This window comes from Danio rerio, chromosome 8, assembly GCF_049306965.1.
Source record: "Danio rerio strain Tuebingen ecotype United States chromosome 8, GRCz12tu, whole genome shotgun sequence".
NCBI lineage: Eukaryota > Metazoa > Chordata > Actinopteri > Cypriniformes > Danionidae > Danio > Danio rerio.
Genome location: NC_133183.1, coordinates 16,234,185 through 16,261,716, shown reverse-complemented (window position 1 = coordinate 16,261,716; position 27,532 = coordinate 16,234,185). Strand labels below are relative to the sequence as shown.

The 27,532-nt window shown below is 32.9% G+C and overlaps 1 protein-coding gene across 3 annotated transcripts in view; it reads left to right on the top strand.

Moving 5' to 3' along the window:
- Positions 1 to 2,379: 2,379 nt before the first annotated feature.
- lhx4 (LIM homeobox 4) overlaps positions 2,380 to 27,532 on the top strand; it is a 42,537-nt gene continuing 17,384 nt past the window's right edge. Inside the window, exons 1-7 of one of the 3 annotated variants that reach the window (XM_073909765.1) lie at positions 2,380 to 2,752; positions 2,827 to 2,917; positions 3,362 to 3,453; positions 6,549 to 6,642; positions 6,811 to 7,045; positions 9,872 to 9,963; positions 25,937 to 26,108. Coding sequence is in view for 1 of the 3 variants with exons in the window: in NM_001122973.1 (NP_001116445.1) it covers positions 14,106 to 14,190; positions 25,937 to 26,108 (257 nt within the window). In the remaining 2 variants the exon portion in view is untranslated. Of the gene's footprint in view, positions 2,753 to 2,826; positions 2,918 to 3,361; positions 3,454 to 6,548; positions 6,643 to 6,810; positions 7,046 to 9,867; positions 10,089 to 14,105; positions 14,191 to 25,936; positions 26,109 to 27,532 lie in introns of those variants that run through there. The other 2 variants (XM_073909766.1, NM_001122973.1) reach the window with 2 other exon arrangements.

Below are 27,532 nucleotides of genomic sequence, written 5' to 3'. Positions count from 1 at the left end.
TGTGACAGTCACGAGGCGTCCGCTGGTTCGAACCTCTGCTCAGTTGCCATTTCTGTGTGGAGGTTGCATGTTCCCCCTGCTAAATAAAATAAAATATTAAAAAGTACTAATAATACTTAAGTAATAAAATAATTTATAAAAATTAAATACAATAAAAACAAATATATTTGCACTTTGACTAACGTAAAAATGACTAGGAGTACACTGAAAGAAATGATTCATTGGATTTACTACATTTTTTAAAGTAAGTGGTTGCAAACAATTTATATGGGCTGAATTTAAACAAATTAAATTTAGTAATGTTCAACCTAATTTGTTTGTTTAAATTCAGCCTATGTAGATTGTTTGCAACCACTTAACTTACTTTTTTAGTTACTCAAATGAATATTTTTTTCAGTGTATATCAATAAATAGTTCACTCAAAAAAATGTATTATGTCATCATTTACTCGTCCTCCACTTGTTCCAAGCCTGTATGAGTTTTTGTTTTCTGACAACCACAAAATTAGATATTTTAAAGACATTAGGTAGTCAAACTACTGTTGGTCCTCATTGACTTCCATAATAATTGTTTTCTCCTACCATAGGCGTAAGTTACCTCTGTGAAAGTTGGCCCCCCACCCAAAACAAAACGTCAACAAAATAGTCCCATTCGTTTGTGCTGCAAACATATTTGTTATAAGTTTGATTTGTACGTAGAAAGACTCACAAAGACTGGATGAAGAGTCCAGGACTTTAGTGTTTGGTTCTCATCGGAGTTGCAGGACGTATGAAACTCAGGGGAAAAGAAACAGTAAACAAATCAAGAGCTTGAGTAAAATTACAGATACACGATTTAAAATATTACTCCCGTAAAAGCATTAAAGGTACACTGTTAACAATGTTTGTAAATTACACAGTATTTAACTGTAATATGAACTCTATTTTACTGTAGGACATTTATGCGGTATGTTACTGTATTTTAAAGTTGCACTGTGAAAATGACAGTATTTTATATGATAAAGACATACAATACTGTAAATATATGTACAGCTAGATAAATGGTGCTGAAAATGTAAATACAGTATTTTCACTGTAATTGATTTACTGTAAGCTACTGGTGAACTGCTGCCAGTAAGTTACTGATTCTACAGGAAATCGTTAGCAGTGTATATGTAACTGAGGCCAGTAAGTGCAGTGCAGGTAAACCTCATGCCTCTGACCTATGAAGGCGCTCTAGCAACAGACGCTAGAGGCCATGGTCTTAAGCCTCCTTGGTAGAACAACTGACTCACATGCTGAAGGTTGCCGATTCGATCCCAGCTTAGAGTGGCTTGGGTGGCATAGGACTGGCAGGGTTACTTTGGTGCCATGACCCGGATGGGAGTGAGGTTTAGGGGGGTGAGTGTAACGGAGGCCAGCTAGTAAGTGCTGTGCAGGTAAACCTCACTCCTCTGACCTCTAAAGGTGCTCTAATGACAGACGCTAGAGGCCATGGTTTTTAGCCTCCTTGGTAGAGCAACCGATTCCCATGTGGAAGGTCGTCGGTTTAATATCAGTTTGGAGAGGGTTGAACATATAGTTCACACAAAAATGAAAATTTACTCATCCTCAGTATGGTTTGGAACTTCAGCGGTCACACAGCCCCCTCCACATGCTTCTAATTTACCCCAAATAATCTTGTTTGTTTTTACTTCGCTTGTGCCGGTGAAAGTTTCATTTGTGCTGTTTCTGTTATTAAAATATTACACATGGAAAATTACACATGCGCGAGGACATCACTATAATAACAGAAACCGGCACAAACAAATGAGACTATTCGCTTAGTGACCGCTGAATGACCCACACAAATTATTTTAATGTCTCAAAAAACCAACGCAGCGATGCAGTGGCGCAGTTGGCGCCTCAGTTGGCGCTTCTGTGTGCAGTTTGCATGTTCTCCCTGTGTTCGCGTGGGTTTCCTCCGGGTGCTCCGGTTTCCCCCACAGTCCAAAGACATGCAGTATGAATGTGTGTGGATGTTTCCCAGAGATGGGTTGCGGCTGGAAGGGCATCCGCTGCGTAAAAAAGTGCTGGATAAGTTGGCGGTTCATTCCGCTGTGGCGACCCCGGATTAATAAAGGCACTAAGCCGACAAGAAAATGAATGAATGAATGAAAAACCAACGCAGCACAAACAAACATTTTTGCAGCACAAACGGAGCACAACCGAATGAGACTATTTTGCTGACGTTTTGTGTTGGGTTGGGGGCCAAGTTCACTGAGGTAGACAAGTTCCCTTGTTTTGTGTTACACAGAAAAAAAAAGTTTCAAACTATACTGAAGGTGAGTTCATTATAATTGTTGTGTGAACAATACACTGTTCACTGATTTCCTGTAGAATCAGTAACTTACTGGCAGCAGTTCGCCAGTAGCTTACTGTAAATTAATTACGGGGAAAATACCGTATTTACATTTACAGCACCATTCATCTAGCTGTACATGTATTTGCAGTATTGTTTATTGTATAAAATACTGTAATTTTTACAGTGCAACTTCAGTATACAGTAACATGCATAAATGTCCTACAGTAAAATACAGTTCATATTACGGTTAAATACTGTGTAATTTAGAAACATTGTTAACAGTGTACATTTAATGCTTTTACTGGACTAATATTTTAAATGGTGTATGTAGTTTTACTCAAGCGCTTGATTTGTTTACTGTGTTTTTTCCCTTGAGATTCATACATCCGGCAACTCTGATGAGCAGTCCTGGGTTCTTCATCTAGTCTGTGTGAGTCTCTTTATGTAAAAATATAACTGCATAACCATGAAAACACATAATAAGATGCTTCTATTTTCTGTCAGACTTTAGTGAGCGACCTGTTTGTGTGCCACGAGAACAATGGAACCAAAGCTTCACCCCCCAGCCCCCATCCAAAAGTGACAGAAAGCAAGGGTAAAACATCACCTTGTGTTGCTGCTGCTGGTGTGTTCCATAAATTAGACAATGCTGGGTTTTATAGCTGAGGCCCTCCAACATGTACTTTGTGTGTTTATGGCCTATCTATCGCATACTGGTATTAAAATGCTGGACAGGTCTGATACCTCTGCCTGTCATACCGCTCTGATTTTAATAATACAATAAAGCTTCTGCCATACACACACACTCACACACACACATACACACAGGTTATGCACAACGAGAGTGAATTAATTCTGTGAAGAGAGGAAAAGGGTTAATATATGGTTCTGTTATTGTGGCTCATTTATACTCTGACCCCCCTGGATGCTACATTTAGTCTTAAAGCAGGAGCCAAACAGGTCAGATTAATCTCATTTTACTACCGTCATTCCTTCCCTTACCATCATCCGTATTTTGAGATGCAGTCTTCATTCACAGGTTTAAAACTGTCAGTCGAAATGGAGAGATGGCCTGTTGATGGGGGAGATGTGGAAGACATGCTAAACCACTGCATGGCTCTTGAGGAAAAGGTATTAGGTTCTGTTATGTTATTTATTTCAATTATTATAATTATATTAAGGGGGACACGGTAGCTCAGTGGTTAGCTCTGTCGCTTCACAGAAAGAAGGTTGTTGGCTCTGCCTGAGTTGGGTCAGTTGACGTTTCTGTGTCAAGTTTTGATGTTCTCTCCGTGTTCAGCTGGGTTTCCTCCGGGTGCTCCGGTTTCTCCGGTCTAAAGACATGCACTATAGGTGAATTGAATAAACTACATTGGTCGTAGGATATGAGTGTAAATAAGTGTGCATGGGTGTTTCCTAGTGCTGGGTTGCAGCTGGAAGGACATCCGCTGCGTAAAACATGTGCTGGATAAGTTGGTGGTTCATTCCGCTGTGGCGACCCCTGATGAATAAAGGGACTAAGCCGAAGGAAATCAATTACATATACTTGCACACTATTATTAAGCATTAATATTTCATATTATTTGTATGCATGTACATTATGTATTTATACATAACAAAATAAAAGTACCATATTATAATCTACAAACTATAATAATAATAGGTTATTTACTTATATATTTCTAAGTATCTATACATAAGTAAGTACATTCAGTGCATGCTCAGCATAATTGAGTACACCCTATTTTGAAAATGATTATTTTTTATCCATTTCTCAATGATTATTGTTAATGTATTTTGGTGCATTTAAACAAAACAGATTTATTAAACGGATATATTTATTAAAATAATAATTTAGTCACTAAATATATTTAGAAATAAGAAGACATTACAATTAGATTCAAGCAAAATATAAAAAAATAATACAAACTACAAAGTTTCAAACTAAAAACATTTTTAGCTTCCCTTGATTTTTCCTCTTTTTTATTTGTATTTAATATTTTTCTATAACATCAATTTGGGTGTACTAGTTTTTGAACCAATGTTGTATGTTATTTTCCAATGTTGTATGTTATTTTGTTAGATAAGCTCCAGATTTGGCTTCAGTACTGACTAATCTAATGCACAAATATAATATTGTATAGATCTTTCTTTTAAATTAGTATGTTTTATGGGATGCTTTACAGTAATATATTTGTGCGTCTATATTAGATTAGTCAGAACCAAAGCCAAAACTGAAACTAATATAACAAAAAAGATCATAGTCCAAAAAATAGTACACCAAAATTTACATTTTTGAAAAAACATTTAATACAATTTTCAGAAACTGAAAAAGTCAAGAGAAACATCACAAAATTTAAATTGTTGAAATATTGAAATTTGTACTATTATATATTTTTTTGCAATTACTCATTTGAGTTTAAATGAATTATCTTTCTATTATTAAAGATGTTTGGTGACCAAACTCTTGCTTTTACACTTTAACTGCCCCACAAAAACAAAAACAAAAAATTGGATTGCATTTCTTAACCCCTAATGTTGCTAGTTAACACACTCATTTAATTTTTTTTCAACAAATCCCATAATTTCTAAAATATCAACCTCGACCAAATAGTAGCTATGTCAATATATGGTAAAAGTACTGGGATTTATACATATACTAAGAAAAATCTGAAAATATAAAGTGTAAGACCAGTTTATTTAAAAACATAGGCAAAATGAAACAGTTTTGAACTCTTTATTTTTTGAAGTATGCCATAAAATATTTCAAATTCTCATTAAACATGACTTTGGATTTGCTGAAAAAAAAGAGAAGAAAAAAACAAGTGTAGTGTATACACACACACACACACACACACACACATATACGCATGCATAAATCTATATGCCATCATTATACTAAATTTATATAAGGAGATTTTTGATAAGCCCCCCAAATCTAGTTGAAATGTTCAATGAAAAAAGCCGTAAAGAGATTACCTTAAGGGGTTTAGGGTTAAATTACTTTTAAAGGTTCTTACTATCTCCTGTTGTTTAAAGATGTTTACTGTATTTTGAAAGTAACAAATGTTGCATAGATTTTCCTGCATGATACATAACCATAGACTGTAAAATATACATAACCAAACTTATGTGGGCACTTCTTTTTCTCCCTCCCTCTCTCTGAAAGTCACATGCGTTTGTTTGCTTTTATGCTTGTAAAATAAATGCATTTGGTCCCATTAGGACATTGTAACGTCACTAAGGTCAGGCTGAGATGTTAGGTGATGCATTCTGACACACACCCATTAGTCATATTCATTGACATTGGTTTCAGGTCTGAACTTTGTGCAGGTCAGTCAGGTTTCACTCAATAAATCATGTCTCTATGACTCTTGATTTGCTTACAGGGCACCCCAGCTAACAATTTTAGATTCTTAAACACATTCACTTAACATTCCCATTGAAGAAATAGGAATTATTATACAGTAATATATATTTCATTCATTAATTTTCCTTCCCTTATGCAGTCCCTTATTTATCAGTGGAATGAATCGCCAACTATTCCAGCATATGTTTTTTTTTCTCAGCTGATGCCCTACCAGCCGCAACCCAGTACTGGGAAAGAATATATTATTATATAACCTTACATTTTTTAGGTTATCTGAACTTTTAAAACATCCAGTTTTTTACACAATGTAACATTAGTAACATTAGTAACATAGTTTTATTAATGTTCTTAGAATGTTATTTAATGTTATTAGAACATTCCATCCACATTAGATTAATAGTTTATATTAATTTTTTATCAACATTATTAGAACATTCACCAACTAACATTCTATAGACATTCCAAGAATGTTGTTCTAAGAATGTTTTTTTATTAATGTTACAAGAATGATCCAAAAACATAAATTTAAAGGGATAGTTCACCACAAAATTAAAATGACTGCATGATTTACATGTGATAGTAAACCTTTATGAGTTTCTTTCTTCTGTTGAACACAAAAGAAGATACTTTAAAAAATGGTGGTTGATAGTACCCATTGACTTCCATAACAGGAAAGAAATTACTGTGGAAGTCAATGGATACATTCTTCAAAATATCTTCTTTTGTGTTCAACAGAAGAAAGAAACTCAAATTGGTTTGGAACAACGAATAGTGAGTAAATAATGACAGAAATTTCTTTCTTTCTATATTTTCATTTTTAAATGATTTCTATCTCTTTACTGTATATCCCTTGTAGCATTTAAGGAATGTAAATTCCGAATGGTCTTCTGAAGCTGTTCCCAGTTAGCTGGGACAGTGACGCTGGACAAGAAAAAGTACACTCTGTTCAGGTAAACTATTCTCATCATATGATCCAATGCCATGTCAAATGAAGCAGATGAAGTATAAACAAAACTCTTGAAGGCTGGATTGAGATCAGTGTAATAACTACAGAGCAGAGTTGTCTTGAGATCAGCATAAGTCAACCTCTGTCCTAAAAGCTTGCATTCTTTTCACAGAAGAGGCTGTGATGTCAATAAGATGAGTTTGGATCTCTTCCCGAGAATGGCCGTCAACATGTGTTAATGAAGCAGAATGAACGGCCTTGTCAACGAACAGCAGAAATGTAATCTCCATGAAGACGCTTCAAAGATGTGCATCAGTGCCATTTAAGCAGTTACATATTACTGACTAAAGCCCCCGCTCTTTTACCTCAATCTGTCTTGGATAGGACACCTCAACTACTCAAATTTTGTAAGTAAATTTATTATTTTATTTGGATAAAACCTAAACGTGATCACATATTAGCCTATACATGCAATTGTTTTTGTTTGCTCAATCCAAAACAACAAAATGCATGATGTATATTGGTTCAATTCCCTTCTTATCTAGCTATATTATTAGATGTAGAGTATTTTTCCAAATGAATTACTCCCCCAAAAAATATCATGCATAGGATCACAATCATTATGTTTCATGGGAGCCCTGTTAAATACACTTAAATAAAGGTATCGATTGCTGAAGCAAGTAAAACATTACAGGAGATCCTTCATTGTTTAATGGTAAGCTTAAGGTGAAACGCCGTCGCCTTTAATTGAATTTCTAACCTAAGCAGGATCTAGCGTTTAGCCAATTATAATGTATTAGACAATTATAATGTATTATGCCTGACCTGGTCTACACTGGTTATAGCCATCACTGTGTTGCATGGTTCTGGAGACTCTTTGCTGTTTTACATGCTTAAATTTCACTCTTGGATTTCATTATAGATTGCACAGTCACCCACTGTTAAAGATGCATTGTATATTATATGTTGTATTATGCTTTGTATATTACATGCTCATTGTTCACCTTTCAAGTTTAGCCTTTCAAGTATCAGTTCACTGTTACATGTGCATATTATATTTTTTCATGTCATATTATATTAATTATGTTATGTTATGTTATGTTATGTTATGTTATGTTATGTTATGTTATGCTATGCTATGCTATGCTATGTTATGTTATGTTACCTTACGTTAAGTTACATTATATTATATTATATTACATTATATTATATTATATTATATTATATTATATTATATTATATTATATTACATTATATTATATTATATTATATTATATTATATTATATTATATTATATTATATTATATTATATTATATTATATTATATTATATTATATTATATTATATTATATTATATTATATTATATTATATTATTCATTCATTCATTCATTCATTCGTTCATTTTCTTGTCGGCTTAGTCCCTTCATTAATCCAGGGTCGCCACAGCGGAATGAACTGCCAACTTATCCAGCACGTTTTTATGCAGCGGATGCCCTTCCAGCCGCAACCCATCTCTGGGAAACATCCACAAACACTCATTCACACACACACACACTACAGACAATTTAGCCTACCCAATTCACCTGTACCGTATAACTGTGGGGGAAACCGGAGCACCCAGAGGAAACCTGCACGAACGCAGGGAGAACATGCAAACTCCACACAGAAACGCCAACTGAGCCGAGGCTTGAACCAGCGACCCAGCGATCTTCTTGCTGAGGCGACAGCACTACCTACTGCGGCACTGCTTTGCCTATATTATATTATATTATATTATTTTATATTATATTATATTATATTATATTATATTATATTATATTATATTATATTATATTATATTATATTATATTATATTATATTATATTATATTATATTATATTATATTATATTATATTATATTATATGACATTATATTATATTATATTATATTATATTATATTATGTTATATTATATTATATTATATTATATTATATTATATTATATTATATTATATGACATTATATTATATTATATTATATTATATTTTAATATATTATATGACATTATATTATATTATATTATATGACATTATATTATATGACATTATATTATATTATATTATATGACATTATATTATCTGTCATTATATTATATTATATTATATTATATTATATTATATTATATTATATTATATTATATTATATTATTTTATATTATATTATATGACATTATATTATATGACATTATTTTATATTATATGACATTATTTTATATTATATTATATGACATTATATTATATTATATTATATTATATGACATTATATTATATTATATTATATTATATTATATTATATTATATTATATTATATTATATTATATTATATCATATTATGTGACATTATATTATATGACATTATATTATATTATATTATATGACATTATATTATATTATATTATGTTATATTATATTATATGACATTATATTATATTATATTATATTATATTATATTATATTATATTATATTATATTATATTATATTATATGACATTATATTATATTATATTATGTTATATTATATTATATTATATTATATTATATTATATTATATTATAGGACATTATATTATATGACATTATATTATATTATATTATATTATATTATATTATATTATATTATATTATATTATATTATATTATATTATATGACATTATATTATATTATATGACATTATATTATATTATATGACTTTATATTATATTATATGACATTATATTATATTATATTATATTATATTATATTATATTATATTATATTATATTATATTATATTATATTATATTATATTATATTGCTTACTTTTCAAGTTTTTCATACTTCAAAATCAAAACTAGGTTCCATTATTATTTCCAAAAGAATAACAATCACCTCACTGTTAAAGATGCATTGTATTGTGCATTGTAAACTAACTACTGGAAGGATTTCATATGTAGTATTATATCCTGGCATAACTGATAGAGCTGTCTTATGTTTTTGCAGCATCTCAACAAGGTTAACGTCTCCCAAGTGTAACTTACTCAAAGCTGAATTCTGATTCTTATTAAACAATACCGAACCTCGTACTTCAACTAATTACGTAAATGGACAGGACCTGTCAAGAGACAATAACTATTCCCTAATAGAATTTGCCCCCAAGTGCAATTTAATTTTCTCTGTTGCCCTCTCTTGAGGTCTCTTTCTGTCTTTCCTTTGCAGGGAAAATTGGGGGGGAACGGCTTCTGACATTGATGTTGCAGCCTTTATTTACTCTTTACGTGGAATGGAAAGCAGCAGGCTGATGTAGACAGGTAAAACGCTTCTGTCTGTGCTGTTTTATTGCTTGCTGTTTGGGAAGATTCTACATGGACTTCCTGCGTGTTCGAGCGCTGTCCAGCTCGCGTGGTGCTGAAGTTAATATGATATCAGACTGTCGGTAGGTTTGCATGACGCTCTGTGCTAACGTGCTGGTTTGTTTTCATATCGGATTCAAATCGTATAAAGTTTTTTAGAAACTGTTTTACATGCTTTTAAATGAAAACGTGAGGAAGAAAAGCAAAGATTTTCAACAAACAACATGTGTCTTGCAGGCTATAGTCAGCGTAAAATTTGAACAGTATTTGTTAGTAAGTTTGTGTGATTTACGCAGTATGTCTTGCTTTTTAATGTAATATTATTGCGTTAGTCTGCTACAAATTAAAGTTTGCAGATTGGAAACTTCTCCCTGAAGTATGTAAATTACATTTAAATATAGCTACAGAGAGTGTTGTTGTCAGAACCTGCTTCACTCCTGGGGTAGGTTGTAAACGCTAATAGAAAACAGGGGCGTTTAACTTGCTGTGCATGAATAAATTGTGTTAATGCGTAGTACTTTATGTTGCTTATTATTATTTCTACAAATGCTTTTCTAATTATTTTTTATTTAGAAACAGATTTGTTAACAAGCAATTGTGCTACATTCACACTACTCACTCTACTAATTTTTCTCCAGTATCTGTTGGGCAAATACAAATACACTGATATTACATGTCTCACCGTCTGTCATTCATTCAATCATTTTCATTTCGGCTTAGTCCATTTATTAATCTGAGGTCGCCACAGCGGAATGGACCGCCACCTTACCTTCATTTTTCTATTTAATCAATTTTCTTTTATTCGGCAATACTATTATTAGCCTATTAACATGAGCACAAATTACGAGATTTTAATAATACTTTTGGTCACTTTATTTTAAGGGTCAATTCATTAACAAACATTAACAAATACTTTTAGATCGATAAGCTGCTTATTAATAAGTAAGTTATAGCATTTAGGTTTATTATTTGTATTTGTGTTTAGGTGTTGGGTAGATTTAGAATAGATTTAGAGGAAGATCATAAGCACTTATAAACTAATAATAAACTTAAACTCCCTTAAATATCTTAATTATAAACAGGTAATAAGCCAGTAATTAATAGTGGGAATTGGTAATTAAACTAAAGTTTTGCCTTATTTTTATTATGGCATATTTATAATGACATTCATTTGTTTAAAAGTGCTGTCATCATTTTTAAAGCGTCTTCAAAACGATCTAGTGGATTTATTTTTGATTACAGTTATATAATTTTACACCCTGATCTTATTTTCGTCTGAATTTCTGTGGAAACTGTTTTTGAATACTGATGGTCACATGAATCTGTCCAAGTTTGCTGAGGAGTAGGCTGAAAGGTTGAGGGGTTGAAATCTGATCTGTCTTTTACCGATATGATGGAGCAGCAGCTCGTGGTGTCAGAATGCGGATAGTGTGAAATACTGGCGGTAATTAGAGGTGCTGAGGTCAGCGGGAGTCGCACCCTTTCGCTGAATTATAGCGCACAGGTCTCTCATTGTTCGGACAGGTGCCCTTTAGTGCATTTTATAGCGACTTTGAGGCGCAAAATAACTGCGCGCGCGCCCACTAATATGTGGATTAATGTATTTAATCGTGTGGCAAAACATTGGCGCTTTCCTCTGTTCTGTTTAAGTAAGACTAAATTCACATTTTTACTTGACCATCAGCGTAATTGAATAATCTGCATAATAACTCCTCGCCATAATCAAAATGAAAATCAAAAGCGTGGCCCGGGATAATTCCCATGTCCACCATTGGCCCGTGGAGAGGGAATCCGGTGGAGCTTGAGGTCTCCTGTGTTCGCCACCATTTAATCAGCTTGACGATCACTTTCATTTAACTAAATTACACTGGAGCCATTAAGCGAGACTGTGGACGGGATTGCGTACTTTCAAATTTCGGATAATCTGACTTTGATGACACCCACGTCTTATTTACATATCTCATGGCTGCTGGTGATTTAGCCTATAGTTTTACTGTATTTTACACTATGCAGGCTAGATAGATAGTCAAGAATTGAAACACGTTGTTGATATAAATGAGAGAATTTTAATTGTATACGATGTTAGGTGACGGGTAATAATTGTTAGTGTTATCTAAAACTGATCAGGTATCAAAGCGTTTTGAGAAGGGGCTGCGGAATAGAATAGAATAGAATAGAATAGAATAGAATAGAATAGAATAGAATAGAATAGAATAGAATAGAATTAAATTTAAAATCATGAGGAAATGATCTTCAAAAAATACTTATTTCCTTTCAGTGATCCTGTTTAAATGTAAGACAGAATAAAATTATATTTATACATTTGTAAATTGTCATATAATGCAAATTTATTTTTTACTTACAAGAACGCTATCGTTTGTATCACATTGACCGAGTTTGTTATTTCGTACATATTTTCTACATAGGCCTACTGGATCAGACATAATAGGCTCATTATAAATAAGGAGTGATCTATACTAGAAAACTCACACTGAAGACAGTTTATAGGCTAGGTAGAAAAGCAGAGAGAGTGCGGATGATGAGACTGAAGCCCGTGTTATTGTACGGTGTGCTGTCGGAGCCCGCGCGCTCTCGCAGCGCATTATAGTGTCCATGAAGAGAATTGGAAGTGAAGATTGAGTTCATCTCGCTTGAACTCCGCTCTCTCTAGAGGGAGAAAAGCTCGAAAGAAATGAGTCCTGTCAGGATCGACTGTGTCGCGGCTGCTGATAAACAACGTTAAGGCTCACTCAAGTTTGATTTTGTTTGTTTGTTTTGGGTTTTTTCGCAAGACCTTTTCTGCCATTAAGCATTTTAATTTATTATTTAATTTAGGCTATTCATTTGTTTGTTTGTTCGTTTTTTTTGCTTTGTACACAAATAGGATGATTAATTTGAGCTATTTAAAGTGTAACTGTTCCTGTGGATGTTATGTATGTACACATGTGTGTGTGTGTGTGTGTGTGTGTGTGTGTATATATATATGTATATATATATATATATATATATATATATATATATATATATATATATATATATATATATATATATATATATATATATATATATAATCTGATAAAATATTATTCTATTAGCTCTAAAATGATCTAATATTCCGCGGTTATATTTTTTATTTTATTTTTGTGGTAGCCTATCTTACTGTAAAAACGTACTGACTTCATCATTTAGCCTACATTGTTAAGACAACCAGTTAACAAGGTTTAGCCTATGATAATAGATTTGCGTCTTTGATTGTTATTTATTTATCAGTTTACACTTTTCAAAATAACTGTTCTTTCACTCTTGAAAAGACACTGGAATGTTATTTTGGGAAACCAAGAATGTTTCTCTAAAGCTTTTTTGCTAATAAAATGAAACCTTGAACATCCATAGAACATTTTCATTCCACAAAAAGGTCATTGTCGGGTTATTCAGATTAAAATGTTCTTGACACGAAGCAAAAATCTGTAGCATATGGCTCGTTGGGTGGTTCTTTGAAAGTTTTATTTTCACCCAAATAGTTCTTCTATGACATAACATTAAAGACTTTTTTGAAACCTTTACGTTCAGTGTACTGGCTGATCTATTTCTACATACACATCCCAGTAGCTGCATCTCAGCATCACACAGAAATATCCATTCGACATCAAAGCAACGCTGAAAGCTATACTTGAAATATTCACACAAGCCTAATATTTATTTGACTGCACCCTGGCATGTCACAAAAGGGTCTAAAAACACTTCAGACCCGGTGATTTCGTCAGCGGCCCTGTATTCATCGTCATCACTTCCTTATCGCTTTTTCTACTTACCTGAGAGCTCAAGCCACACAAGTTCCCGCCTCTCTGGCTCCCGTCCACGCCTCCTATTGGCCCCCCGGGGCAGTGACGTCAGGGCCACCCCTGCAGTGTGAATGAATCAAGTGGTTTGTGTGACACACGGCGAAAGAACTCACGCGCGAGCGCCCGACTGTTTCACGAGGATACGCACAGGCGCGAGGACTCTAAAAGGACACTATCCGGGGAGAAAAAATATTTGATGCACATCTGAGATCCTCAGACCTCCGCGAGCGTGTGCATGTGCGCGTTTTATCGGACTGGATGAAAATGATGCAAAGTGCGGCTGTGCTGCCCGGCGAGAGCGCGGTGAAGGGTCTGCCGGACATCCTCGGAGTGCCACTGCAACGTAAGGGCTTTTTCTTCTCCTTATATTGATTTGTTCATCAGAGAATTGGCAGGCCTCCTCCGGGCGTCTGCAGGCCACTACTGTGGAATAACATGTAGCTTTTAATTAAACTCCACTGGGGAATTGTATGGGCCACCAGGACGAGTTGTGTGCAACAATGCGGTCGACCGCGCAGCACTGTAAATGTTCATCTTAAATTGCATTTCATCCAAAAATAATATTATGACCAATAACAAATGAATGTGTGTCTGTAACAACTTTAATAATTGAGTTATGTAACACGTTTAATGCCATAACATCACAAAAGGTGTCTAAATGTAAATCTAATGATTTAGAATCTCTCAATTGAAAATAAATTAATGAATCCCAAGCAGATTTTGCGTTGTTAGATCGCATAGCTGGGCAGAACAGTTATGTATAAATTGCAGCACATCTGTTGAATGAGTTGATGCAGTTAGAAAACAGTCTAAAATGTGTCAGAAAGGAAACAACCAGAAAGAAAGGAAAATAACTGGATTTCTCAATAATGCAGTGGTTTAACGGAGCACAGTGCGTGCTGTGTTATCGAAATGAAATGGAGATTATAAGACCATCTAAAATCAGCACATGAACATTTTTATTAAAAATGGCATTGCCTATTATCTTCGCATCTGGTCCTAATCAGTCGGAAGTTAATCTGTGTTAGGCCTATATAATCTGATCTCACAGTCAAGATGGAGTTTGAATTGGATAAATTCCTGACCCAATTATTTACAGGCGGGCTTCAGAAACCTACACATGGTCCTAAGAAATCTTTTTTTTTTTTTTTTTTTTTTTTTGCGTTTTCAGTTTCATATTGTAAAAAAAGAAAACAAAAGAAAAATAATTATTCTCTGTAATTTGCACACAATGAAATATAAAAAATGAGCACAGAATCAATTTCTAGGGGAAGATGTGTTTATAGAAAATCAACCACTTAGCATTTCTTTAAAGAATAGACAAAGGTTAAGTAGGCAATATATAGGTCTGTCAGACGCTGATGCTTAATTTCATTAAATGATTAAAAGACATTGCTACTCAACCCCCCTTCGCGTATGAATGATGGATTAAGTGAGGATTATTTTAAGAGTAATCTGTTCTCGCGGTATGGAGCTAAATATTATTATTTAAATGAATAAGATGTTTAAAAACAACATATGGGCAATTATTAGTAACAAAAAAGCATGCAAACACTGAAGAATACGTTAAATGATAAAAATACATCAATAACAGACGAATTTAATCAGGTGATTGGTAAATAAAGATGCATACGTTGATGATAAGGAAAGGCCCGTCATGGTAGCCATCTTTTAATTGACTGGCTAATCAAATACATCCTTAGTAAATGAGCGTTAAAAGCTGAAGGCTGAAGTCGCTGTTCCTTCAGCACCACACGAGCATTCACTCTCTCTCTCATTCTTTACAAACTCACGGCAAAACCAAGTATCCAATGGTGCAGTAAAACAGCTAATTAGTTAACTGCATCTTACAAGAAACTGTTAAGTATTTTGGGTTTTAAAACGCAATATAGGCTGTGGTTATACTGTAAATAGCGTGAAAATATATTGTAGGTTATTGGAACTTAAATATAAAGAATATTTTATATAAAGGGTAAAATTGTCAGGATATTTGGCAATTCTAAATTATTAAAATAGTTTATGTAGTAAAAAGGAAATTAAAATCCTAATACGCTTGTTTTTATTTTATTTACATTTTTAAATTACTGTTTTATGTATCAATGTATATGTTAGTTTATGTTTAATGCATGCATTATTTTAGCATATTGTGGTATGTCTATCTATCTATCTATCTATCTATCTATCTATCTATCTATCTATCTATCTATCTATCTATCTATCTATCTATCTATCTATCTACACTGTAAAAAAAATCTGTAAAATAACAGTTAAATGACTGTATATTTTAACAGATTTTTTCCGTATACACGTATTACGGGTGTTTTTCCGTTTATATACATTTTCGAATTGCATTGTGGGAAGGGGATCGCAGCTCAGACAGCGTTTGATGGACACCGGGACATATTTCTTCCTCTGTTTTTTCCCTGGTAAGTACGATTAATAAAACATATAACAATATTTTAGTTAAAAGACTGCTTTATTACCTTTTTATCGTTATTTAAAATGATTTTTGTCTTTTATGAAGCGCCCATGGAAAGTACAGCAGTGAATTACGTTTAATATTGTTAATAAGATCAGACTTTATTTCATTAAGATCAAACTGAGCTATGAGTGGTTAAATGTAATTTAAACAAGCATTTACCTAATGATTTTTTACCTTTTTATACGTTTTTCTCATCAGTAAATATGATATCTGTTCATTTACAGTTGTTTGTCCGTATTTTTCTAAACTGCCGTGCGCGGGAAGTGGCGTGACGTCCAATCACCCACTCACTCCCTCTGCACCTGACTGGATTAACGGTAAACGTCAGTTTGTCTGTAAGAGTGTAAAAGGTATGTTAATTATTTTATAGAAATATAAATGTTTTCTTTGTACAGTGCATTGAACAAGGGATAGCATTCAAAGTTTGTGTCACTGTGTAGTTTGGTTGATATACGTTACCTTTAATGAACACTAACGTTAACGTGTTTCAAACGCTCGTAACACCTGACCGTCTGTGTTTGTTTGCATATTAATGACTAATTTCATATTTTTACTGACGTTATCAAATGTTAGCTTTAGTTTGACCGACGTATTAAGGCTGTGTGACCGAGTTTCAGTGGAACAGCTTTGCTGGTTTTTAAGTAAGTTATAAGTTAGACTCGCGTGAATTGGAGGCATTTGTAACTCGGTATGAGGGGAAATACACACTCGTAAAGTTTTTATTAGTGGTGGGCCGTTATCAGCATTAACGTGCTGCGTTAACGCGAGACTTATCGCGCGGTAAAAAAAAATATATCGCCGTTAATCTATTCTCAACGTTGGGTTGGGAGCTGGGTGACTTTCATACTTTGATATTTTAGCGCGGATGTATACCTGACCGGTGAGCCGTCTGACAAACAAGTGCCCTTATGAATCAAATCAGCAGGATGCCTGACTTTAACTGCAGTTCGGCAGTTTCACTTTAACTCATGAACATTTCATTCATCCCGCGTGACAAACTGGGGTAATAGACGCAAATAAGAAGCAAGAACTGATGAGAATGTTATGGAATTTAACAACGCTCGCCAAATGGAACGAAAAAAAAAACTTCCGCATTTCGCGACGCGTGTTTGTGTGTACAGAGATAACAGAGTGATACAGTACGTGTGTGACATTTAAAAGTATTTATAGTGTTTACACTGTCATGCGTTTTCGGCCTCAAATACAACGTGTACCTTAAAGCAGACAATTAAATGTTTGTTGTAGTCGAGTTGAACTGTCATTGATATTTATTTATTCACTTTTAAGAACCTCAAGGGCAGCTAATATGAAGATATAAAGATGAGTTGTTCTTCCACAGTCTTAAAATTCTTCAAACTAATTGTCAGTTCGATTCATTATAGCAAACAATACTTTCTTTACTATTAGGAGATCAGGAGTTTTATTTTAATGAAACCTTGATAATAGAGTGAACTACACATGGTGTTATCGCAAATGAAATCTTTTTATGTAGATTTTAAGTGAGTTTTATTTGCACAAATAAGGTTCACTGATATTTTGCTTTGTTGACTTTCAGGTTCTTTCATTTTGGTTATAAGTACATGTTACAGGTAAATTCTTAGATTCAATCCAAACTGAATTTGAATTAATACGGACAAATGAAATAAAATACACCTGGGATTTTAAATGTTTTCATTTTTTTATTATTCACAACGTTTGTGAAGTCTAAATGTAGACTGTCTCAAACTGAATAAGTGTTATTTTTGTTGTAGGTGTGTTGGTGTAAAAATTGATGCTGACTGGTTAGTACTGCATTTTTAACCATAACAATAATGATTTATATTTAGCGTTGCATCTATTGTCATTTTACCAAGAATGTGTTTGCTCTTTCAGAACTCAGGCAGTTGTGCTGGACCCTCTGTACCTTATACAGGAGATGACTGTAAACTTTCAAGTTTAAGAGGTAAAATGTTCAGGGTTTTTCTGTTTTCTGATTTTGAGTGTTTTGTAGATATAAGGTTCACTGATATATGATATAAGATTTGCTTTATGTTTATGTTGTCATTTTAGTTATAAGTACAAGGTACAGGTACATTTTCACAGCAATCTAAATTAAAATCTTAAATCTTACATTCAATCCAAACTGAATTTGAATTAATATGGACAAATGAAATAAAATACACCTGGGATTTTAAATGTTTTCATTTTTTTGTTATTTACAAAGTTTAAAGTTTAAAAGTAGACTACGTGCTGCATGTTTCAAACTGAATGAGTGTTATTTTTGTTGTAGGTGTGTTGGTGTAAAAAGTGATGCTGACTGGTTAGTACTGCATTTTTTAACCAAAAAAATAAACAATGATTTATATTTAGCATTGCATCTATTATAATTTTACCAAGAATGTGTTTGCTCTTTCAGAACTCAGGCAGTTGTGCTGGACCCTCTGTACCTTATACAGGAGATGACGGTAAACTTTGAAGTTTAAGAGGTAAAATGTTCAGCGTTTTTTCTGTTTGGTTTTAAGTGTTTTGTACATATAAGGTTCACTGATATTTTGCTTTGTTGATTTCCAGGTTCTGTAATTTTGGTTATAAGTACAAGGTACAGGTACATTTTCACAGCAATCTAAATAAAAATCTTAAATCTTACATTCAATCCAAACTGAATTTGAATTAATATGGACAAATGAAATAAAATACAGCTGGGGTTTTAAATGTTTTCATTTTTTTTTATTATCCACAAAGTTTGTAAAGTATAAAAGTAGACTATGTGCTGCATGTTTCAAACTGAATGAGTGTTATTTTTGTTGTAGGTGTGTTGGTGTAAAAATTGATGCTGACTGGTCAGTACTGCATTTTTATAAATAATACAAAAAATTAAAATAAAAAATGATTTATATTTAGCATTGCATCTATTGTCATTTTACCAAGAATGTCTTTGCTCTTTCAGAACTCAGGCAGTTGTGCTGGACCATCTGTACCTAATACAGGGGATGACAGTAAACTTCCAAGTTTAAGAGGTAAAATGGTCAGGGTTTTTGTTTGATATTGATGCTTTTATTTTTATTATTTGGCAAACCAATTACTTGTACCTATATTTTTACTAAGTGTTTACATGAACACATTTTGCTTCAGTAAGTTTTGAATTTTGTTAACATGTATTCAAACTAAAAAGTACTGGGTTGATGTGGGTGTTTTATCTGGGTTTTTTAACCTGCTACTGTAATCTGTTAAATGAACCAAGCAGTTATTTATTATTATTATTTATTTTTGCATCATTTGAAATGTTACAAGTTCTTTATTTTGGTAATGTCTGTTTAAAGTGATAAGGAAATAACTGGTCCACTGCTGAATCTCTTTTCTTTTCTCTCTTAGCCACCTGATGATGAGAGAGACAATTTCAATGTGGGCATCTTGATGGTGAGCCAGGCCTTCATGCTGATTTTGTGACCGTTTAATCTATTTAGCGTCATTGTAATAACTTTATTTCAGGATGCAAAACTGGCTAAAAATCTACTTTAAATTTCAACATTAATTGTATGATAGTGTGGTTGATTTAACATTTTATTTAATGTTGGGTTCATTGTAAAAAAATAAGATTTAATTTTGGTTGAATAAATGCTGATTTTGGGACAGTTTTGTCTATTTATTATCATAGAATTACCATTATTTCAGGGTGGAAAACTGCCTAAAAATCAGTGGTGACTTTTTAACGTTGTTTCAATGATAGTTTGATTGATGTTTTAACATTTATTCAATGTTAATTTAACGTAGGTTTGCTCTCTGGGTAAGAACTAACTTAAAAAATGCGAAAAACTTATGTATGTGCCACTTGAATTTTGTATCACATGTTATTGGCATGTTATGGAATTTAACTATGGCAAATAAGTGAGAGGAGATGGAAAGCTATGATGTCTACACGTTTTCCTGAAACATTTTCAAGGTCAATTCTTTCTTGTATAAAGATAGTGGAAAAGAAAGAAATGTAAAACAAAATGGTTTATAATTTTTTTACATTTTTTTTCTTTCCTTTATTGTTTTTTTTTTTGCCTTATTTTTGTTCTTGCACTATAATTATTTCTTGTAATATTTGATTAAGTAAATATATATTTTTTAATTTCTTTTAAATTATGTAGCAGACATGTATTTGAATAATTTTACATAATAATTATAATATTTATAATATTATTAATAATATTAATAATTTACCATATAGGTGTGCATATGTGTACCCATATATGTACATGTAATATAGGAAAACAGCCAATTTTATATTTGTCACATATTTCAAAAACCTAAATCAAAACCTATATTAAACCATATGTTTATATAGGTTCTTTCCATGTGGACGTGTACCAGACCCAACACACAACTCACTTTTCTTTTCTTTTTTTCAGAAGAAGAGTCCACAGTCACAATAACAAGATCATTGAGCTGTCCCCTAATTGTGGTGAGCTACATGTTTAGTCTCTTATGTGCTAAACATTATGTAGCCTAAGGAAGCAGCCCTGACTCTGGAGTTTATATGAAGGTCTGTTTTTACATTTTTAAGTTTATTTCATTTTTATAAGACAAGTAAGTTGATACATGTTTGTTGTATTTACAACAGGAGCATGCTGAGTAACTATCCAAAATGTAGGTCCATAGCAGAAAAAAGTGCACCAAGCAGAAACATACCATCTAAACTCCTTCGATTCCTGTCAGACCAGAAAGACTTTCAGAATCCTTGGAAGATTTAAAGGTAATTAAGCAAACCGGTAATACTTTATAATAACTAAACACTATTGATTAATTTATTAAGCATTAGCAAAAAGTTCTGTTAAGCTTTAACTCTACATTAACAGACCTTAGTATACAGTTTATAACTACAGCTGCAAATGCTGTAATCTTGACTTATAAGCACATCTATAATGTGCTTAATGATTTTGTTTTTATATTTTGTTAATGATTAATTTTTCATTACTAAATTTAGTATAGCATTATTTACAAACCAGTAATTTAAGAATAGTTGGTGTATTTTTTTTCTAATCATTCAGAATGTGTAAGTAAATGGTTAATAAACTATTTAAACTAACATTTATATATCTTATTATTCAGGCATATAGTAATAGTTGGGCAGCACAGTGGCTCAGTGGCTAGCACTGTTGCCTCACAGCAAGAAGACCTCCGGGTGCTCCGGTTTCCCCCACAGTCCAAAGACATAAGCTATAGGGAAATTGATTAACTTAATTGGCTGTTATGTATGAGTGTGTTTGTAAATGTGTGTATGGGTGTTTCCAAGGGCGTACTCATGCTATGCACAGTTGCCTTGAAACTGGAAGCGTGCTTGTCTCCCCCGACGACCCGCACTCACATTGCATTCGAGCCTGAGCATGCTTACATCATCAATAACGCACTGTTCAGTTTAACAAGTGCTCTCACTCAGCACAGTGGAGATTTCTTTATATTGTTATATCGTTTTAGTTGTTCAATATGCAGTGACACGCAGTCAAATATTTCACCGAACAGATCAGCCACTTTTGACACTCATAAACAATCAAAGTCAACGTGCTGCAGGTACTAGGAGGTTTGCTAAAGGTGCAGCTGTTGTGCAGTGAGGGGTTTGTGTCTTTAATCTATGACAGTTTGCAAGGGACTTTGATTTGGATAAATTAACCACTATTACTGTTCAATGAACGCAAACCCCTTACTGCACCACAGCTGCGCCTTTAGCAAACCTCCTATTCCTGCAGCACAAGGAGTTTATGATTGTTTATTAACATCAAAAGTGGCTGATCTGTTCGGCGAAATTCTTGACAGCGTGTTACTGCATCCCAAACGACTAAAACAATATAACTAAAGAATTCTCCTCCGTGCTGAGAGCACTTCCTAAACTAAACAGCGCATCATCGATGATGTAAGAGTGCTCAGGCTCGAATGCAATGTGAGTGCGGGACGTCAGGGGAGACGGGAGGGAGGACAAGAGTGCTTCGGCCTGGTTCAAGGCAACTATACATAGTGTGAGCACACACTAAGCTGAAGGAAAATACATGAATGAATAGTAATTGTTATACTTGTATATAAAGTATAAAAAATAAGTATATAAAGTATATACAATACTTATTTTAATAAGTGCTTTTGTTAACTTCATCCAGTTTTGTAGCCTAAAGTGAGGATTGTTTATGCTTTGTAAATTGCCTTATAAATCACAATTAAAGATTCAGTTATATTCTAAAAATGAAATTCATTTTATTGTATTAAATGAAAAATAAATCTTATCTAAAATAAAATTACTGTACAGTTTAAACATAGCTAAATAACACTGAAATGTTGCATCGTAATATATCATTAAATTATTTTATTGTTGTTTTATCCAGTTTTATGTTATATTTTGGCACTCCTGCTATTCAGCAAGGTTTAACTGTCGTTTATAAGGATTTATAAATCATAAATAATCCTCACTTTAGATTAGGCCACAACTGGAAGAAATTTTGTAAATAATGCAATATTAAATATAATATTATATATATATATATATATATATATATATATATATATATATATATATATATATATATATATATTTTTTTTTTTTTTTTTTTTTTTTTATCTATAAATAGTAATGTAAAATCAATCATTTAAGTTTGATAACACAATTATTAAACTGTAGCTGTAGCAAATTTTGCAGCTGTATTTATAACCAACTGCTAACATCTATTAATGTAGAGTTAATGCTTAACAGATAATGAATTCACTATTTGCTAATGCTTCATAAATGAATCATAGCCCGTAGTTATTATAGTGTTACCAGCATAGTTTGTTTATATTACTGTTTCTCTCTTGCATTATTGTTCCGAATATTGTCAAAAGTACCTACACTTTATTTTGAAAAATCTTAAAGTGATTTCTCACCCAAAACTGAATAATTGATCATTCATAATTTACCTACTCTCTTGACATTTTAAACCTGTATGACTTTGTTTCCTCTGCAAAACACAAAATATCATATTTTAAAGAATGTTGCTCCTATTTCTCCTATTTTGTTCTGTTGAAGTATGTCAGTCAGACAGGCTTGAAATGACAAGAGTGAGACATGAAGATGATGATAAAACTTTCATTTGTGTAAACTATTGACATGCAAGGAATTACCCCAGTTGTAAGTGAAATGTCATTAGTAATGTTTTTTTTTTTTTTTTTTTTTTTTTTTTACAGCCATTGAAGTATCAGTATTGGAGCGGAAGAAGATCCAGTTGTATCGTCTGTTTCCTGCCATCTTGCAGTTAACCTGGTTTCTTAATGTAAAGTACTTGTAATTTGCCCACTTGTCCTCAATTATCTTAAAGCTAACATTTAAAACTAATTTGCTTTGAGATTATTTGCCAAGACTTCTCACTGTGTGATTCACATGTCAATATGTATTTATTGTGTGTATAACTTGCTATTTGGAATTCAAATGATTTGTATTCATTAAAGAATCTGTTTTAATTGCAAAGTTGTTTTTGTACTAATCATTGTAAGTTCACAGTTAACAAACTATTTACTGCTTCTCTACACATACAGTATGGAATACATGTTTTGTTTTACTATGGTAAACCATTAGTAGTGTATTTCCCATATGTATAGGTTTATCCTTACCAACTGCTATTTCTATGCTGCTTGAAGAGCATTAAATTAGTAAAATAATATTTTTTTTACAGTAGGTATCCCATTAAAACAAAGAATCTGTTCATTTTTTCACTGTATATATACTATTAAAAAACAAAAAAGTCCTCTTTTTACAGTAGGTATACAATTAAAACACAGAATCTGTCTGTTTTTTTACAGTAGGTATACTATTAAAACACAGAATCTGTCTGTTTTTTTACAGTAGGTATACTATTAAAACACAGAATCTGTCTGTTTTTTTACAGTAGGTATACTATTAAAACACAAAATAGTTCCGCTTTTTTACTGTTGGTATACCCTTAAAAACACAGAAAATAACCGTTTTTTTATATAGAAAACCCTTAAATTACTATAAAATGGTTCGTTATTTTACAGTAGTTTAACCGTCAAAAAACGGATATTTTTTAGTTTTTTTAATGTGGACACACTGTCAATTAACAGAAGTTTTCCGTTTTTAATTTACGGTAAAATATTTGTGTAATGAGCTGCCAGTACATTTTACCGTTTTTTTACGGAATTTTTTTTTAGAGTGTATCCTAAATATAAAGATTTATTTATTTTTATAGAATGGAGAAATATTGTCAGAATAATTGCTAAATTATGACGTAGTTAAATATTTTGTTTAATAAAATGAAAATAAGTATCCTAATACACTTGTTTGTATTTTAATCAATATTTTAAATGTTAAAATTACTGTTTTATGTATCAATTTATATTTTAGTTAACGTTTAATCCATGCATTTTTAGCATATTGTGTTATGTGTGTCGTGGTTTGATGTAAAGGTCAATTTTGTGAACTTGAGACATTTTCCATGGGTTTCCATTAACCACACGCAATGTTCACGTGATTACGGTTTTAAGCACCTGCTGTAATCAAAATGACCTATTTGAAAATACTATCATAGTGCTTGCATCGTAATATCAGAATATGCTGTCTATTGTTAAATCCATCAAAACGGCACGCGTGAGAACCTGTCAACAGAAATATTGCAAGATCAGAGGTCAAATGTCGAAATTAAATATCACGATATTGTGATTAGGAAAAATATGGGCGCCGAGAATTGCTTTTATTCCTCTCACTGACTTTCTTTTTACCGTCGATGAACTGCACGTAAATACTACTTTTACTTGATGTTTGGGTTTTGATTTCACTGCTGTTTTTAAGCATTAGTAATTAAAGTGACCCACTCTCTCTGTCTCTCTGTTAAAGAATCGATGAAGCAGTTATATGATTTCAATCTCAATGTCTTCATGTCCTCGCCCGTTTTCTTCAGAGATATTGATTATTTACCAACAAATAGACATCTTTCCTCACCTGTCCACCATTTACCGGTCCGCGTATACGTTGTCTCCTGGAATGTGCTTTCATCACTAAGAAGGATATGCTAATTTAATATTTATAATTTATTAACAGTAATATTTAACCGTATTTAACCAATTTGACTTACTAGTCTTACATATAGTACAGTAGTATTATTATGATGATCTTGCTTTATTTGTATTCATTTATGTTGATCCAACTGCATAATTCTGTTGATTTTTAATTATATAACCTCACATTTTTATATTAAATGTTAATGACATTGTAGTATGTTATAACCTTATACGGTTTTTAATTATGCTAATGTTTTTCCCCATGATTATTCTTTTATTTTACGCTGTAATATTCCAGATCTAATGCAATCCAAATGAAGAACGTGCTGTTTTTAAACAAGACTTCACTTCAAACATTTCTTTGTCACTTTATATAAAACGCTTGCATTGTTATAATCGTACAGTAGCATTTTCAATAACATGATGAATATATGGTCATAAAGAATGAAAGACAAATGCACGACGGTAGAATTCGCAATATCGCAATATTAGTCCAACATTACAACATAACCATGTGTGTTAAACTCATTAGTTAAAACGCATTTAATAATTGTTGCAGCCTATTTTCTGTTTTGACCTTTCACCCTACCAATTTATCTGCCTGGCTCTCCAGAAATCCCTCAGTGCGCAGGCTGCAGTCAACACATCCTGGATAAGTTCATCCTAAAGGTTCTGGATCGGCACTGGCACTCAAAATGCCTGAAGTGCGCCGACTGCCACGCGCTCCTGGCGGACAAATGTTTCTCTCGCGCCGGGAATGTCTACTGCAAAGAGGACTTCTTCAAGTCAGTACAGCTCTTCTACACCTCTATCTATCTGTCTATCTTTCTGTCTGTCATTTTAATAATCTGACTTCTCCGTTTTATTTTTTAGGCTAATACAAACCTAAATATTAGAGCATGGCGATATAGTAAGGTTGTGGGTTCCATTTCCAGAGAAAGCAAAAACTGATAAATTAGGTGTACTTGTGTAATGCAATTTATTTAACTTTGGATGAAAGATTTTCTATCTATCTATCTATCTATCTATCTATCTATCTATCTATCTATCTATCTATCTATCTATCTATCTATCTATCTATCTATCTATCTATCTATCTATCTATCTATCTATCTATCTATCTATCTATCTATCTATCTATCTATCTATCTATCTCTGTCTGTCTGTCTGTCTGTCTGTCTGTCTGTCTGTCTGTCTGTCTGTCTGTCTGTCTTGATATATAGAGGCATTTTGAACTGATAATGCAAAATGTACTTGTACAAAATGTAACTCATTGACTAAAACCTTTATATTAGCCTAAATTAGGTATATTTAGTAATCTTCTCTAATATAGTTTTTTTAAAATTGTATTAATTTAATGCTTTATCCTGGATTTTGAGTCAAAACATTGCCACACATAACACACTATAAATTATCTAAAATTGTAAATGACAGAAAAGCAGAGAGTAATTTCTCTTCACACAGAGGCTATTCCTTGTGCTCTTAGTGCAGTTTGGCACTAGTGTGTGTGTGTGTGTGTGTGTGTGTGTGTGTGTGTGTGTGTGTGTGTGTGTGTGTGTGTGTGTGTGTGTGTGTGTGTGTGTGTGTGTGTGTGTGTGTGTGTGTGTGTGTTCGAGTAAAGATTCCCTGTCAGGCTTAATAAAGTGCTGTTTCATTTTTCTTGTGTCAGGTTAGGAAGCACAGTGTGCTTGAAATCAGCTGTAAAGACTGTCTGTTCCCAAATTCAATTCCCAATGCTATCCATACGAGAACTCAAGAAAGCAACTTTGCATTTTTTTTTACCATTCTTCCCCTTGTCTTCCCAGCCTTTCTTTCCTCGTTTCTTCCTTATTTTTTGGCGATTGGATTTCCCCCTTGGCTTTAAGGAAGGAAATTAAGTTTGACTTTTATCCAAAACAGGATCAGTAGTGGCTTTTACCAAATCACGTTTGAGAGGTTTTAATGTCACAGGCTTCAATGAGACCTAAAACGCTAGCAAGACTCAGAGTGGAGGCTAACTTTATTAGCAAGCCCGTGGGGACAAAAGGAGGGATTTTAATGTTAAGGCTGCGGATGGAAGGAGGGGGATGGAGGAGGAAACGGGCGAGGGGGCGGAGGGGCTCGCCTTCCCGTTAATGTTGCAAAAACTTCACCTTGGTTAAGTAAAAGGAGGGTTTATTTAGCAGTATTCACACTGTGATTTACAGCCTATTCTGACTCAGTGCTTTAT